This window comes from Rhinolophus hipposideros (assembly GCF_964194185.1).
Source record: "Rhinolophus hipposideros genome assembly, chromosome: 18".
In the NCBI taxonomy this organism is placed as follows: Eukaryota; Metazoa; Chordata; class Mammalia; order Chiroptera; family Rhinolophidae; genus Rhinolophus; species Rhinolophus hipposideros.
In genome coordinates this window covers 57,594,674-57,608,768 of record NC_138064.1, presented here as the reverse complement: position 1 = coordinate 57,608,768, position 14,095 = coordinate 57,594,674, and the positions used below count along the sequence as shown (strand labels likewise).

General features: G+C 37.0%; 1 protein-coding gene across 6 annotated transcripts in view; it reads right to left on the bottom strand.

Moving 5' to 3' along the window:
- Window positions 1-14,095, bottom strand: part of HECW1 (HECT, C2 and WW domain containing E3 ubiquitin protein ligase 1) — a 601,837-nt gene that overhangs the window by 284,878 nt on the left and 302,864 nt on the right. For all 6 annotated transcript variants that reach the window (XM_081079639.1, XM_081079636.1, XM_081079638.1 and 3 more), the window contains one exon: window positions 7,075-7,182. In XM_081079639.1, the coding sequence (XP_080935765.1) occupies window positions 7,075-7,182 (108 nt within the window). The remainder of the gene's footprint in view (window positions 1-7,074; window positions 7,183-14,095) is intronic.

The window sequence follows — 14,095 nt, the reverse complement described above, 5'->3', positions numbered from 1 at the left end:
TGTCTCATTGGCCCTGTTCAGTCAGAACAGCTACACCCTTAAGTTGGCCTCTGGTGGCTGAGACCATGACTAGCCTGTAATCAAAGCCCTTCTCAGTCATCTTGGTGATCTTTTACCCATGCCACAAGCCACAGCTGAGATTACTAAATGTGTGTAAGTTGCCTTACATGAATAGGTCCTCAAACCCATTTTCATACTTTATTGTACAACTTAAAAAAGTAATAAATAGTTTCTTATACTATATAAAATGTAAGCACATTGATCTTTCACATAATTCTCAGCTTTGACCTGAGTTCCAGCCAATCACAGCTCTGTTTCCTTCCACAGTTAGGTCATACCTCACCTCTAGCCTCTGACTGTGCCTTCTGCACCCATGGCACACACTTCCACCCTGTTCTTTTACTAAGGTCTCCTCCAAGGAGCCATCTCTAACCAACTGCAGTGTAATCACCTTTGTGTTCTTTCTACATTCCATTAGTACACAGATGTATGACATAAAATATATGATAAATAACATCAAAGGGACAAGTTATTACAATATAAATGTTTCCAAAGACTTCACTTTGGCCTGCTAAAAGATTGTGTACTTGTATTTTTGTATTGTGTACTTGGCTTGGGTTCCTACTTCTACTACCCCAGAAGGCTTCTCTCTAGCAAGATTACTTCTTTTAGGTTTTTAAAGTAAAATGTAGAGGAAATTAGAAGAAAAGAAGACCAGCATGAGTGTGAGATATGACCAGAAGTAGATTGATGGAAAAGTTTAGGAGGAAGGTACATCAGCAGAATTGTGTGGTAAAAGGACACAGATAAAGGAGAAAAATAAATTTATAAAATACTGCTATGAACTATACATTCCTTTCTCAAAATTTAAGAAATATAAGTAAGAACATAAGAAATATTGAAATTACTTTGTGATTGTTGTAGAGTGCAATTTTGACCACGATTTCCCATTAGGATAGTATTAAACTGGATGAGCAATGGGAGTAGTCGTTGTTTTGATGGAATTACATAATAAAAATAAGATGGCATAATAATATAAATGTGATTTGTGTTGCAAATATTTACAAGGGGCCATAATTGTTTATAATGGAAAGCCCATGATGCAGTATGATTGCCATAGGTTTATGATTCACAGGTTTAGTTTTAGTCTCCACAAGTAGACTTTAGAGGTTTGGAGCCTATGACTCAAATGTTTATTGTAGTACAAATGGAGACATCTCCTTGAAAATAACAAAACAGTGATTGAAAAATGGCAGCCCATAATGTAGTTCTTAGCCACACCAGTTTAAAAAACACAGTAGTCCTGGTGGAAATGTGTCCAGACTCAAATGAAAGGCTGTATAACAATGTGTCACCTGAACCATCTAGAGTGTTGAGCTGACGAGGCCTCTGGCTCCAGCAGAGCTTGTCCTCATTCCATAATGCTGGAAAGAAGAAAGCCTGTGCCAGAGTGCTAAAAGTGAAGTCAGCTATTTCTCCGGGAGCCCTGCTTTTCCTTCAGTGCCCCCTCAGTCTCCAACTTTGGCTGCAAAGCATTTCCACAGAAAACTCCTAGAATAAAGCCATTCAATTCACAGTTGTCACCAAGACACCAATATGTCCATTCCCAGAGAAGAAATGCAAAGCAGAGAGTTCATTCGCACTCTGACCCTTTTGGAGCGGTACTTCGATCCCTCATTCAAAACCTCCTACTTACACCACAGATCTGGCTATACCATACACATGGGTGGCACTTCACCAGGATGAATCAGTTCATTTTCACAGGGCCACTTTTGTGGGAGACATGCGTTAAATCCATTTTATAGATAAAGAAACAGAGTCTCAGAGTCCAAAAGGCCACACCAGAGTCTAACCCCACATACCTCTCACCTGGAAGCCACCTACTGAAATGTGTAAATAAAAGGCAAATCCTAACACCCCTCCCTGTGTAAAATTCACTAAGTCATGCTCAATGGGTGTTCTAAAAAACTTACAGCAGAACTGGGTGCTTTAGATTTATGTGTAACCAGGGCCACTGTGTGTTTTTTAAATTTTGGACGACATTGTGGAAAAGGATTTGGAAATGATGTGCTGAAAAGAGATTTGAGGGACGTTCTTCTGATGAATTCAAAGCAGGCAGTAATTAGGGCGTGAATCTGGAAGTGAGGGCAGAAAAGGGGAAGTGGCTGAATGTGCGGGGCTGACCAGGAGGCCAGGCAGGACCTGGTGACCAGTGGTATTGAGCAAGGGGCAGGGAACAAGGCAAGGCAGAGCAATAACAATGATTGAAGCTTTCTGGTTTGTGCATGGCCAGCTGTGAGAAGGCAGCAATCATGACCGTGATAACAATAGAACATGACACAAGGGTGGGTAGAGAAAGGAGGTCCCTTGGGTAGAAACTGTTTCAGTTGTGATCAATGGTTGTTCCAGGCACACTATTCTTTTACCAAGGGGAGCCTAAATGAACAGGGAACTAACTACCTGTAGCAGATTTGCTTCAGAGATAATGACAAAGATGCCTTCCTGCAGTGCCTCTCATCCTTATTTCTAAGTAATGCAAGCCCCGATTTTGAAGGACTTCTGATAAGAGCACACAGTCTACAAGGACTGGTACCTCCTTCTGAAGGGTTGAGACTGGCCCGCTGAGCCTGACTGCACATATTGAAAAATAGTCAATGAGTGACTATAACGATACAATATTGTAAGATTTTATCAGGGTGCATAAAGCTAATGTTTTACTGGTTCTTTCTTTTGTCATTGTTAAAATTTGCATCTTTACAGTTCTCTCAGTACAGCAATTACTACTATAGTCAAATAGCCAGGTGCCCACTAGGGAAAAATTATGCCAGAAAATAAGAAATGATTCAGGTTTTATTTTACTTTGTATTTTATCTTGCATGTAACTCCTTGGAGAATGCAGAAAATATTTGTTTTGAATGTTCCTAATTTGATGATACTTTCAAAATCTGATTGAGTCAGAACTTTAAAAAGTCTTATGAATCAATACCGGTAGCAATTACCTAATCCTAAATTGAATCATAACCCTAAAGAAACATGCTATTAGAACATTACATCCAGGTAATCAGTGATAATCAAGCTTCACTCTCATAAAAGGAAATAATAAGAGGAAAAAAAAGAAAACTGAAAAATAAAAATAAAATAAAACCTCATTTATTTTATTATTTTAATTAAGCCCCAGGTAGAATGACATTCTGTTGTACCTCGACATTTAAAATGGCCAATGTTCAAAGTTCACAAAGCTATTTTTAATTTTAAGAAGGTATAATTTACAGATCAGATTAATGTGTTTATCATTACCTAGAGATGACAAAGAGCTTTTTTTTTATTCATAAACAAAACTTTTGTAATCTTCTGCATTTTTATTAGAACAAGAGGACCTTTGATTCTTTGATGTGTTAATGAAGGATAGCCATATAATAACATTTTGTACATTCTGTCTCTTTCTATTTGCTAATTTGGCATTTTTTTAAATCATACATTTGTGAAAATGCAGGCTATTTCACATTAAAAAATATAAACTCATATAACATACAAAGGGTTCCAAAAAAGTATACACATTTTAAGAAAGAAAAAAACTATTAAAATTGCAATACTTAATATATACCAATAAAAAAAGATGAGCGCAAGTCATGTTTCTCTTCTGCAATCACAAAAGGTGCGCAAAGTGGTTACCATCAATGTCCAGACACTTCTGATTATGGTAAACTACTACTTGAGCAACGTTGACCAAAGGTCTACTTGTATACATTTTTTGGCACCTCTGGTATATGAGGTCAGGCAAATAATTTTGCAAAATTTGTTGCAACAATGTTGCTAACCTTTTTTGATATCAGAGGGATTATTCATTCTGAATTTGTACTAACTGGACAAACAGTTAACCAAGGTGATTATTTGGAAGTGCTGAAAAGGCTGTGTGAAAAAGTTAGATGACCTGAACTTTGTGCCAACAATTCATGGCTCTTGCAACAATACACCACACTGTCTGTGAGGGAGTTTTTAGCCAGTAAACAAATAACTGTATTGGAACACCCTCCATAATTATCTGATCTGTCCCCCAATGACTTCTTTCTTTACCTAAAGATAAAGGAAATATTGAAAAGAAGCCATTTTGATGGCATTCAGCACATCAAGGGTAATACGACAACAACTCTAATGACCATTCCTAAAAAAGGGTTCCAGAATTGCTTTGGAGGGGGGACTAGGCACTGGCATTGGTGCATAGCTTCACAAGGTGAGTGCTTCAAAGGTGACCATAGTGATATTCAGCAATAAGGTATGTAACACTTTTTCTAGGATGAGTTCGCGAACTTAATTGTCCAACTCCTATACAGTTTTAATGAATTCAGACTCCTACAGCTGTAATTCATTGTAGCACTTTAATTTGTTTAATTTATATGTGTGTCCTGATTTAATATTCTAATTATTTGTAAACTCAATTAAGCCTTTTATTAATAAATTTTTACTTTTTGACAAACTACTTATGTATTTGTACAGAATAACACATTCTTAGTTATTGATCACTTATTTGATATATTTGCAAACATAAATATCCACCTTTTCAATTTCACTTTCATCTATTTTTTCCCCCAAAGCACTGAGATATTGCTAGCCCAACAGGTATGTTGTGAAGTGAGTTCTTCTCAAGTGCTCACCGGAACATTTAAAAAATGTCATTTTTCCAAGGTGCTGAACTCTTAGTTATTTTGAATATGACTTGGCAAGCCATTTTGTTTATTATAGGACATTGCTACTTAACCAAATTTGAATATACTCGTTCAATTATGACAATATTTTACATATTTACAGAGCTGATTTTATATTATAATACCTTTCTAATGATATTTAAGGTGTGTTTTCATACTGCTGATGAATCATGTTAAGTGATTTGTTATTTGAAATGAATATACAAGAAATGCTCTGTGTCACAGAAATCTTGAAGAACTGCCTTGAAAGCAATGACATTATATACAAATTCCCCTTTCACACATTGGCATGGCAGAATAAAGAAACTATCAGGAGACTTCATATCATCCTTACCACCTATTTCCTTGACCCTAAAAAGATATTAACTTGAAAGTTGTGTTCATGCCTGCACCATTTTGAGCTGATATTGTACTTTGACCATAAATTGTGTCTATCTCTCAGTTAGAATCCAAAAGAAGAAACTAGGTATGTAGTAAAAAAGGACTCTCCCATCAAACTTCCAATGTAGATTGGAGTATACAGTCAACTATTATTTATTAGCAGTGAATATTAAACATACTAATTGACTGTATGCCCCAATCTTTGTGGGTTTTTTTGGCATTTGGAAAGTCTTACTGGCACTTGGGAAGTCCCATTAGGCACTACTAGCTGGGACCTATCTTTATACACAAATCAAGCCCACCGTGTTCTTTATAATCAGTGATGTTGTTTGTGGGACTGGGGATGATGCTGGCATGACTAGGACAAAAAGAGAGCATAATGGGGAGATTAGAGAAGTAGGGTTGAGGGATGAGGGGAGTTTTCTTGAGGCTTGGCAGCTGGGCAGAGAGGTTGCTACTGCTGTAGTAAGAAAGTAGAGCCATGAGGCTTTGAGGCAGATAGTAGTAGCAGAATTGGGTTTAAGGCATTTTGTCTGGCATCAGTGTGCAGGATGGATTAGAGAGGAGAAAAGTTAGAGTCAGGGAGATAAGTATTATGCTTGTTTTTAGTTTTAAAATATTTATTGATTTTGAAATATTCTTTTTTATTAAATTTATTGGGGTGATAATGGTTAGTAAAGTTATATAGGTTTCATGTGCACATTTCTATAATACATCATCTGTGTATTGCATTGTGTGTTCACCACCTACAGTCAGCTCTCTTTCCATTAAGGAAAAGGAAATCTCTTGTTGAGAATTCTATTTTGCCTAACTCAAAATCAAGGGCCGGCAACCACATCCCATAAAATTATGTCCCCTCTACATCTGATAGTATCAAATTTCCTCACTGTCTATCCCTTCTGCATGTTCCAATGCAAAAAAAAAAAAATGGGGGAGGCCATTTGTGTCAGTTTTAGGAGTAGAGACATCATAACTTCAGACACTAGGCAGACATTAATTAGGCCTTTCATCTTTAAAATTTTAGTCTTTGTTTATTGAGTGAATGAATGAAAATAAGAGTGAATATAAATGGGAATAAAGCATAAAGCATGCTAGAGGATATAGTTTTTCTTGAACCACAAATCAAATGATAATAGACAACTTTAGGTTCTTAGCCATATGTCATTTCCTCTGAGAAATGGGAAATTGAAACAATAAACTATTCCATTTCCTTCAGAAGTGTTGTTATATTGAATGAATACCTGCTATGAACCAGGTAATACATGAAAGGATTTGTGCATTTAGCATTTTCATTACCCAAGTTGGAGGGAAGGAGTTATAGACTAAAGGTAATCCGTGCATTCCTTCATCTGGCAAACATGAGGCCCATAGAGATAGACCCTCATGCAATGGATCCCCAGTATAGGGACCTATGAAAAACATCCTCCCATAACTGTGAAAATGATTTATTTTCAAAGCTAGCAAAAATTTTAGAAATATATCAGTAAAATACATGATGATAAGTTTATACATTTAGAATTGTCAGTAGATCAGGAATCAAAGAGGAATTGTGGCCAGAGCACAGATCAGGGAAAAGTGGAATATCCCCAACATGCTGGAGTCATGAGCAAGGAACCTTGAAGGACTGGGTTAAGCAAAGTCAAAGCTGGACAACAGGATGTAAAGGGGAAGCTATCACAAAGTTGGAGAGAGCCTGGAGGAGTCATGGAGTGAAAGTTAAGGGACATGAACCCAAGGGTCCTGCGTCCAGAGGCTGATGAATGAATGAACATGAATAAAACTTTTACTTGCAATTAGAGGAGTGGTCTTCTGAGCTGTTTTGGACAGGTATTACCCAACTGCTGCATACTACTCATTCTTTTTAGGCATCTTATCAAATCTATGTTTCTCTTTTACATGGCACATTTCTAAGTGGAGGCAATACAACAGTACAAAGAACAAACCAATTGAATTCTTTGTCTGGCAAAACAGTAATGGGAAAAGTACTCACGTTCCACAAAGTAAGAGCTGGCGTCAATCTTCCAGATGATTTGGCCCCGATGAGAACCATTGACTCCACGGTTCTTATAGTCCAGAAAGTTTTCTGACAAGACCTCATCTATATCCCCCAGAAAGAAAGGAAGCAGAGTAGAGAAATATATCAGCCAAAAGCATATTTAGTGGAGAAAAAAGAGCAGAGGATATTAATGACACCTCCAACTCAACAGGGGGAAAAGCATCTGAAATTACAGAATCAGACAACTAGAAGTATCCACAGGTACCCCCAGCACCAGGCCCTTTTTAATGCAGGAATCTCCTCCCCACTCTTGGCAAGTGATCATGCAGTTGATTTTGAATATATCCAGAAGCAGAGATATAATTGCTCCTATGGCAGTTTATTTCACGTTTGAATAGTTCTTACATGTGTGAAATATTAGTGTAAAAATCTTCCTCCTAAAGCTTTCATTAACTGGTCCCATTTGGGTCTGAGAATGAGGCATAAAGAAAACATCCAGTTCTCATGGGCTCCTCTCTCCATCATCTCTTCCTCAGCCTGGACACTCATCATCATCCAATACATGGAATCACCCATGAATTTTTTTCATCTATCCTTCATGCACTTGTGGATTCATTTATTCATTCAGCAGATACTTATCAAGATCCAGTAATCTGCAATGCTGGGAAAGGTGCCACGGTGTTGGGCAAAACTGATATATAGTCCTTTCTGAACTAAAGCTTACAATCGAGGAGATAGACTTTAAACACTAGATAAAGAAATAAATGTATTATTACAAGGGATACGCAGGAATAGACCAGAGTGCTCTGACAAGAAGGAAGGGTGATCAGAGAGTGCTCAGTGATGAGAAGAAGCGACCAGGTGGAGATGGAGGGTGGGCGTGCAGAGGGCGTAATAAGGCCCCAATGTGGTGTCCCAAGCTGGAATGAAGAGCCTGCTGCATGGAAGATTGCAAGCAACTGGTGGGTGATTGTGCATGTTTCCTCGCCTTCCCTTTTTCTGCTCACCACAATGTAACCTGCCAATGTCCTTATTAAAGCCCGTGCCCAAGTAACAATGGAGCATTCTTGGTGAGATCAGATCTGCAAAGACTAACTGTTCCCACCTAGGATTCAGAACCCATGCTTTCAGTGCAGACCAAGACTGGGATGTAAATTTTACCTTGATTTTCTATGGGGCCTTTACAGTTTCCACTCACCAAAAAGTAATCATATGCACTAGATAGATGTGAAGCTGTGGGCAAACCATGTTTTGAGAGTCCAAATCCACTGCAGTAACTGGAGGAACAACCAGAGTTCAGGGGCTCCTGAAGGCAGGCTCAGAGCCTCTGCTTTGCAGAGAGGAGCTAGGTCAGAGCAACTACAATTTTGCAACTACAATATCCTGAGGTTCATATCCTACACCTGGCTAGCCCGGTAAACCAGATGATGAGGTGCAAAAAGGGCAGGGCTTGTAGCTGAAGGACCCAGCTCCAAGGCCTTTGGTGCCATGTGGGTACAAAGCCCCCCAAAACAGTTTCCAGGCTCTCGGCCTCACATAGAAAGGTGCTGGCTCGGGTAGTAAATGGCCATCAACTGTGATCAGATGGCCAGCAGCTGTGGCTAGTTGGCCGTCAGCTATAACCCATAAGCCATTGGCCACTAATACAACAGCTGTGGCTACGCTAGCAGAAAGAATTGGGGGCTAGCAAGAGCGGATTGCAGAGAGGCGGATGCCGCCAGTGAGAATATATTGGTTTGACTCCCCTACTTATGGCTCCGTGGGTGTTCCTGTTTGGCCTTACTGTGTCCTGCGTTCTTATGTGGGGAGCGGGACCGGAGACCCCGCCGGACGCCCTGCAAGACAAATGGTGCAGCGAGCAGGGTCCCCTGTGTGACAGCCATTTATTGCAAGGTGGGAGATAGTAACACCTCAGAGCCCACAGGAGAGGAGTAAATGAGATACCTTATCATTTACTTGCGACCAGCTCTGATTGCACATTTTGGCTGCCTCTTCTTTCGCAAAGATGATTGAGCAAAGCAATACAGTCTCTGCCTCATTAAGAGCAGGAACTGTTTGTATCCTTTGGAAAATCACTTGTTTTTAAAATTTGCCTGTGCTTATACTCATAGCGTATGCTCAAAGCCCTGTTTGGTTTACTAAGATAATTGCATGATGTCTTTTACAGTAATTGCCTTATTTCTGCAAAAAAAGCATACTATTTTCACAACTCCCTGGGTTTTGAGTACAGATATAATGAGTCTCACACCCAGGTAGAAATTTGTCTCATTATGCAAATTCTCCAAGGCAAGGTGTTGACCTGTTGACTTAATTGCTAGAAAATTCACTTTAATTGTCATACTCTGGAGCCCATATACAATAACACCTGCAAGGTGTTTATTCATTCATGAATTAGGTAAATGTGTATTTAGGCATTGTGCTAAGCTCTGGGGATATACTGGTAAACAAGACATGGCCTATGTTCTCAGGAAGTTTCTAATAAATTTGAGGATTTATCCAAGAAAACAGGTAGTTTCATTAGAATATAGTAAGTATAAGAGGGGGTCAATTATCCTGGAAAAACAATGGCGCAAATGAGAAAAGGATGAAGGTGCGTGGGTGAGAAAAATCAGAAAAGACTGATGAAAATGGTAAAATAACACACTTAAAAGAGTACAAGACACATTTTGCTGTATGCCTTTAAGCACAATTCCCAGAATCCTCGAGACCCATTCCCCTTGTTGTCGCAAATGGTAATATTTCATTATTTTTATGGCCAAATAATATATCATTGTATATATGTATCACCACTTCTTTATCCAATCATCTATCAATGGGCACTTAGGTTGCTTCCATATCATGGCTTTTGTAAATAATGCTACAATGAACATAGGAATGCATATTTCTTTCCAAATTAGGGTTTTGAATTTCTTTAGATAAATACCCAAAAGTAGAATGGTTAGGTCATATTGTAGTTATATTTTTAATTTTTGAGGACCTTCCATACTGTTTTCCATAGTGGCTGCACAAATCTGCAATCCCACCAGCAGTGCACGAGGGTTCCCTTTTCTCCACGTCCTTGCCAACACTTACTGTTTGTTGATTTATTGATGATAGCCATTCTGACAAGTGTGAGGTGACATCTCATTGCGGTTTTAGTTTGCATTTCTCTGATGATTAGGTATATCTTTTCATATGTCCAGTGGCCAATTGTATGTCTTCTTTGGAGAAATGTCTCTTCAGGTCCTCTGCCCATTATATAATGGGATTGTTTGTTTTTCAGTATTAAGTTGTATGAGTTCTTTATATGTTTTGGATATTAAACCCTTATCAAATGTATCATTCGTGAATATCATCTCCTATTCGTAGGTTGGTTGTCTATTTTTTTTATGGTTTCCTTTGCTTGCAAAAACTGTTTGGTTTGATATAGTCCCATTTGTTTATTTTTTCTTTTGTTTCCCTTGACTGAGGCGATAAATCAGAAAAAATATTACTAAGAGCAATATCAAAGAGTTTACTACCTATGTTTTCTTCAAGGAGTGTTATGATTGCAGGTCTTACATTTAAGTCTTTAACCCATTTTGAGTTTATTCTTGTATGTGGTATAAGACAGTGGTTTATTTTATTTATTTTTTTGCATGTATCTGTCCAGTTTTCCCGACACCATTTATTGAAGAGACTGTATATTCTTGCCTCTTTTGTCATAGATTGACCATACAGGCTTGAGTTTATTTCTGGGCTCTGTATTCTCTTCCACTGATCTAGATGTCTGTTTTTAATGCCAGTACTGTGCTGTTTTGATTACTATAGCCTTGTAGTATAGACTAATATCAAGTAGCATGATACTTCCAACTTTGTCCTTCTTTCTCAAGATTGCTTTTTCTATGTGGGGTCTTTCGTAGTTCCACATACAATTTAGGATTATTTGTTTTAGTTCTGTGAAAAATGCTATTTGTGCTTTGGTACAGACTGCATTGAATTTATAGATTGCTTTGGATAGTATGGACATTTTAACAATGTAAATTTTTCCTATCCATGAGCATTGTATATGCTTCCATTCATTTGTACCTTCTTCAATTTCTATCTTCAATGCTGTATAATTTTATGAGTACGTTTTTTTACCTCCTTGGTTAAATTTATTTCCAGGTAGTTTCCTTTTTTTATTTTATGAAATTGTAAAGGGGATTGTTTTCTTAATTTCTCTTTCTGATAGTTTGTTATTAATGTATAAAAATGTAACAGATTTCTAAATATTAATTTTGTATCCTGCTACTTTAACAAATTAATTTATCAGTCCTAATACTTTTTTTGATGGGTTCTTTAGGGTTCTCTATGAATAGTAAAATGTTACCTGCAAATAATAACAGTATTACCTCTTCCTACCCATTTTGAATACCTTTTATTTCTTTTTCTTGTCTGATTGCTATGGCTAGGACATGTAATATTATGTTGAATAGAAGTAGAGAAAGTGGACATCCTTGTGTTTTTGCTAATGTTAAGGTAAATGCTTTTAGCCTTTCCCCATCAAGTATTATGCTACCTGTGAGTTTGTCTATATGCCCTTTATTATGTTCAGATATGTTCCCTCTTTTCCCACTTTGCTGCGAGTTTTTATCAGAAATGAATGCTGAATTTTCTCAAATGTTTTATCTGCATCTATTGATATGATCATATGGTTTTCATCCTTCATTCTGTTTATGTGGTGTATCACATTAATTGATTTTTGGATATTGAAACAACATTGCACCCCATGAATAAACCCCACTTGATCATGGCATATATTTTTAATGTTTTGCTGAATTCAGTTTTCTAATATTTTGTTGAGGATTTACTCATCTGTGTTCATCATGGATATTGGCCTATAATTCTTTCTTTTCAATCTCCTCCTCCTCCTCCTCCTTCTCTTCCTTTGTAATGTCTTCGTCTGATTTTGAAATCACAGTAATGCTGGCCTTGAAAATGAGCTTGGTATCCTTGCTTCCTCTAGAAGTTTCTGGAATATTTTGAGAAAGACAGGTGTTAATTCTGCTTTCAACATTTGGTAAAACTCATCTGTAAATCCATCCAGTCCAGGACTTTTTTTTCTTGGGAGTATTCAATTTCATTAGTGGATTTCAGTCCACCAGTTGAGATTTTCTCTTTTTTCTTGAGTCAGTCTTGGAAGGTTGTAAGTTTCTAGGAATTTATCCATTTCCTCCAGATTGTCCAATTTGTTGGCATATAATTCTTTGTTGTATTTTCTTATAACCCGTTTTATTTCTGTGGTGCCACTTGGCACTTCTCATCTTTCCTTTCTGATTTTATTTATTTGGGTTCTCTCTTTTTCTCTTTTTTATTTTTTATTTTTATTTTGATGAGTCAGGATGAATAAAGGTTGATCAATTTTGTTTATCTTTGCAAAGAACCATCTTTGGGTTCACTGATCTTTTCTATTGATCTTTCATTTATTTCCATGCCAATCTTTATTATATACTTCCTTCTGCTTACTTTGGGTTTTATTTGTTCTTTATCTAGTTCCTGTAGGTGTAGGGTTAGAATTTTTATTTGAGATTTTTTTTCTCATTTCTTGCGGTAGGGTGCATTGGTAGGAATTTCCCTCTTAAAACTGCTTTGGCTGTGTCCCATAGATTTGTCATTGTCTTTTCATTATCCTTTGCTTCCATATATCTTTTGATTTCTTCCATGATCTCATTGTTAAACCATTCATTGTTTAGTAACATGTGATTTAGCCTCCATGTGTTTGTGTATTTTTCAACTTTTTCTCTTGTAATTCATTTCTAGTTCCAAACTATTGTGGTTGGAGAAGATGCTTGATATGATTTCAATCTTCTTAAATTTTTTTTAGGTTTGTTTTGTGGCCTATCATGTGATCAATCTTGGAAAATGTTTCATGTACACTTCAGAAGAATGTGTGTTCTGCTGCTTTGGGGTGAAATGCTCTGAAAATATCAACTAAATTTATCAGGTTTACTGTGTTATATAAAGCTGCTATTTTCTTGTTGATTTTCTGCCTGGGTGATCTATCCATTGACGTGAAGGAATAATGAATTCCCCAACTATGACTGTATTATTATTGATCTCTTCCTTTATATCTGTCAATATTTGCTTTACATATTTAGGTGCTCTTACATTGTATGCATAAATGCTTACAAAAGTTAAATCCTCTTGTTGCATTGATCATTATGAAATGCCCTTCTCTGTCCCTTATTACAGCCCTTGTTTTAAAGTCTATTTTGTTGTCTGATACAAATATTGCTACCTTAGCTTTTGTTTTGTTTCAATTTGCATAAAATATCTTTTTTCCATCCTTTTACTTTCAGTCTGTACATATCTTTCTATCTGAAGTTGGTCTCTTGTAGTCAGGAAATATGTATGGGTCTTGTTTCCTTATCCATTCAGACATGACATATCTTTATATAGGAGCTTTCAATCCATTTATTTTCAGAGTAATTATTGATAGTATGTGTTATTGCTATTTTATTATTTATATTCTTGCTTTTTTTCTTTTTCTTCAAGAAGTTCTTTTAACATTTCTTGTAGTAATGGTTTGGTGGTGATAAACTCCTTTAGCTTTTTCTTGTCTGGGAAGCTCTTTATCTGTCCTTTGATTCTAAACAATAGCTTCACTATCATTTAGGTAATCTTGGTTGTAGGTCCTTATGTTTCATCACTTTGAATATTTTGTGCCAATCCCTTCTGGGCTGCAAAGTTTCTGTTGAGAAATCAGCTGACAGTCTAATGTGAGCTTCCTTGTGGTTAACTGCTTTCTGTTGGCAGTTTTAAGATTCTTTCTTTGTCTTTAACCTTTGGCTTTTTAATTTTGATGTGTTTTTCTGTGGAACTTTTTGGGTTCATCTTGTTTGGGACTCTCTGAGCTTATGGGCTTTATGTCTATTTCCTTCACAAAGTTAGGAAAGTTTTCTGTCATTATTTCTTTAAACAGTTTTTCATATCATTGCTCTCTCTCTTCTCCTTCTGGCAACACTATGATGCAGTTGTTGTTATGCTTGATGTTGTACTAGAGGCCCCTTAAACT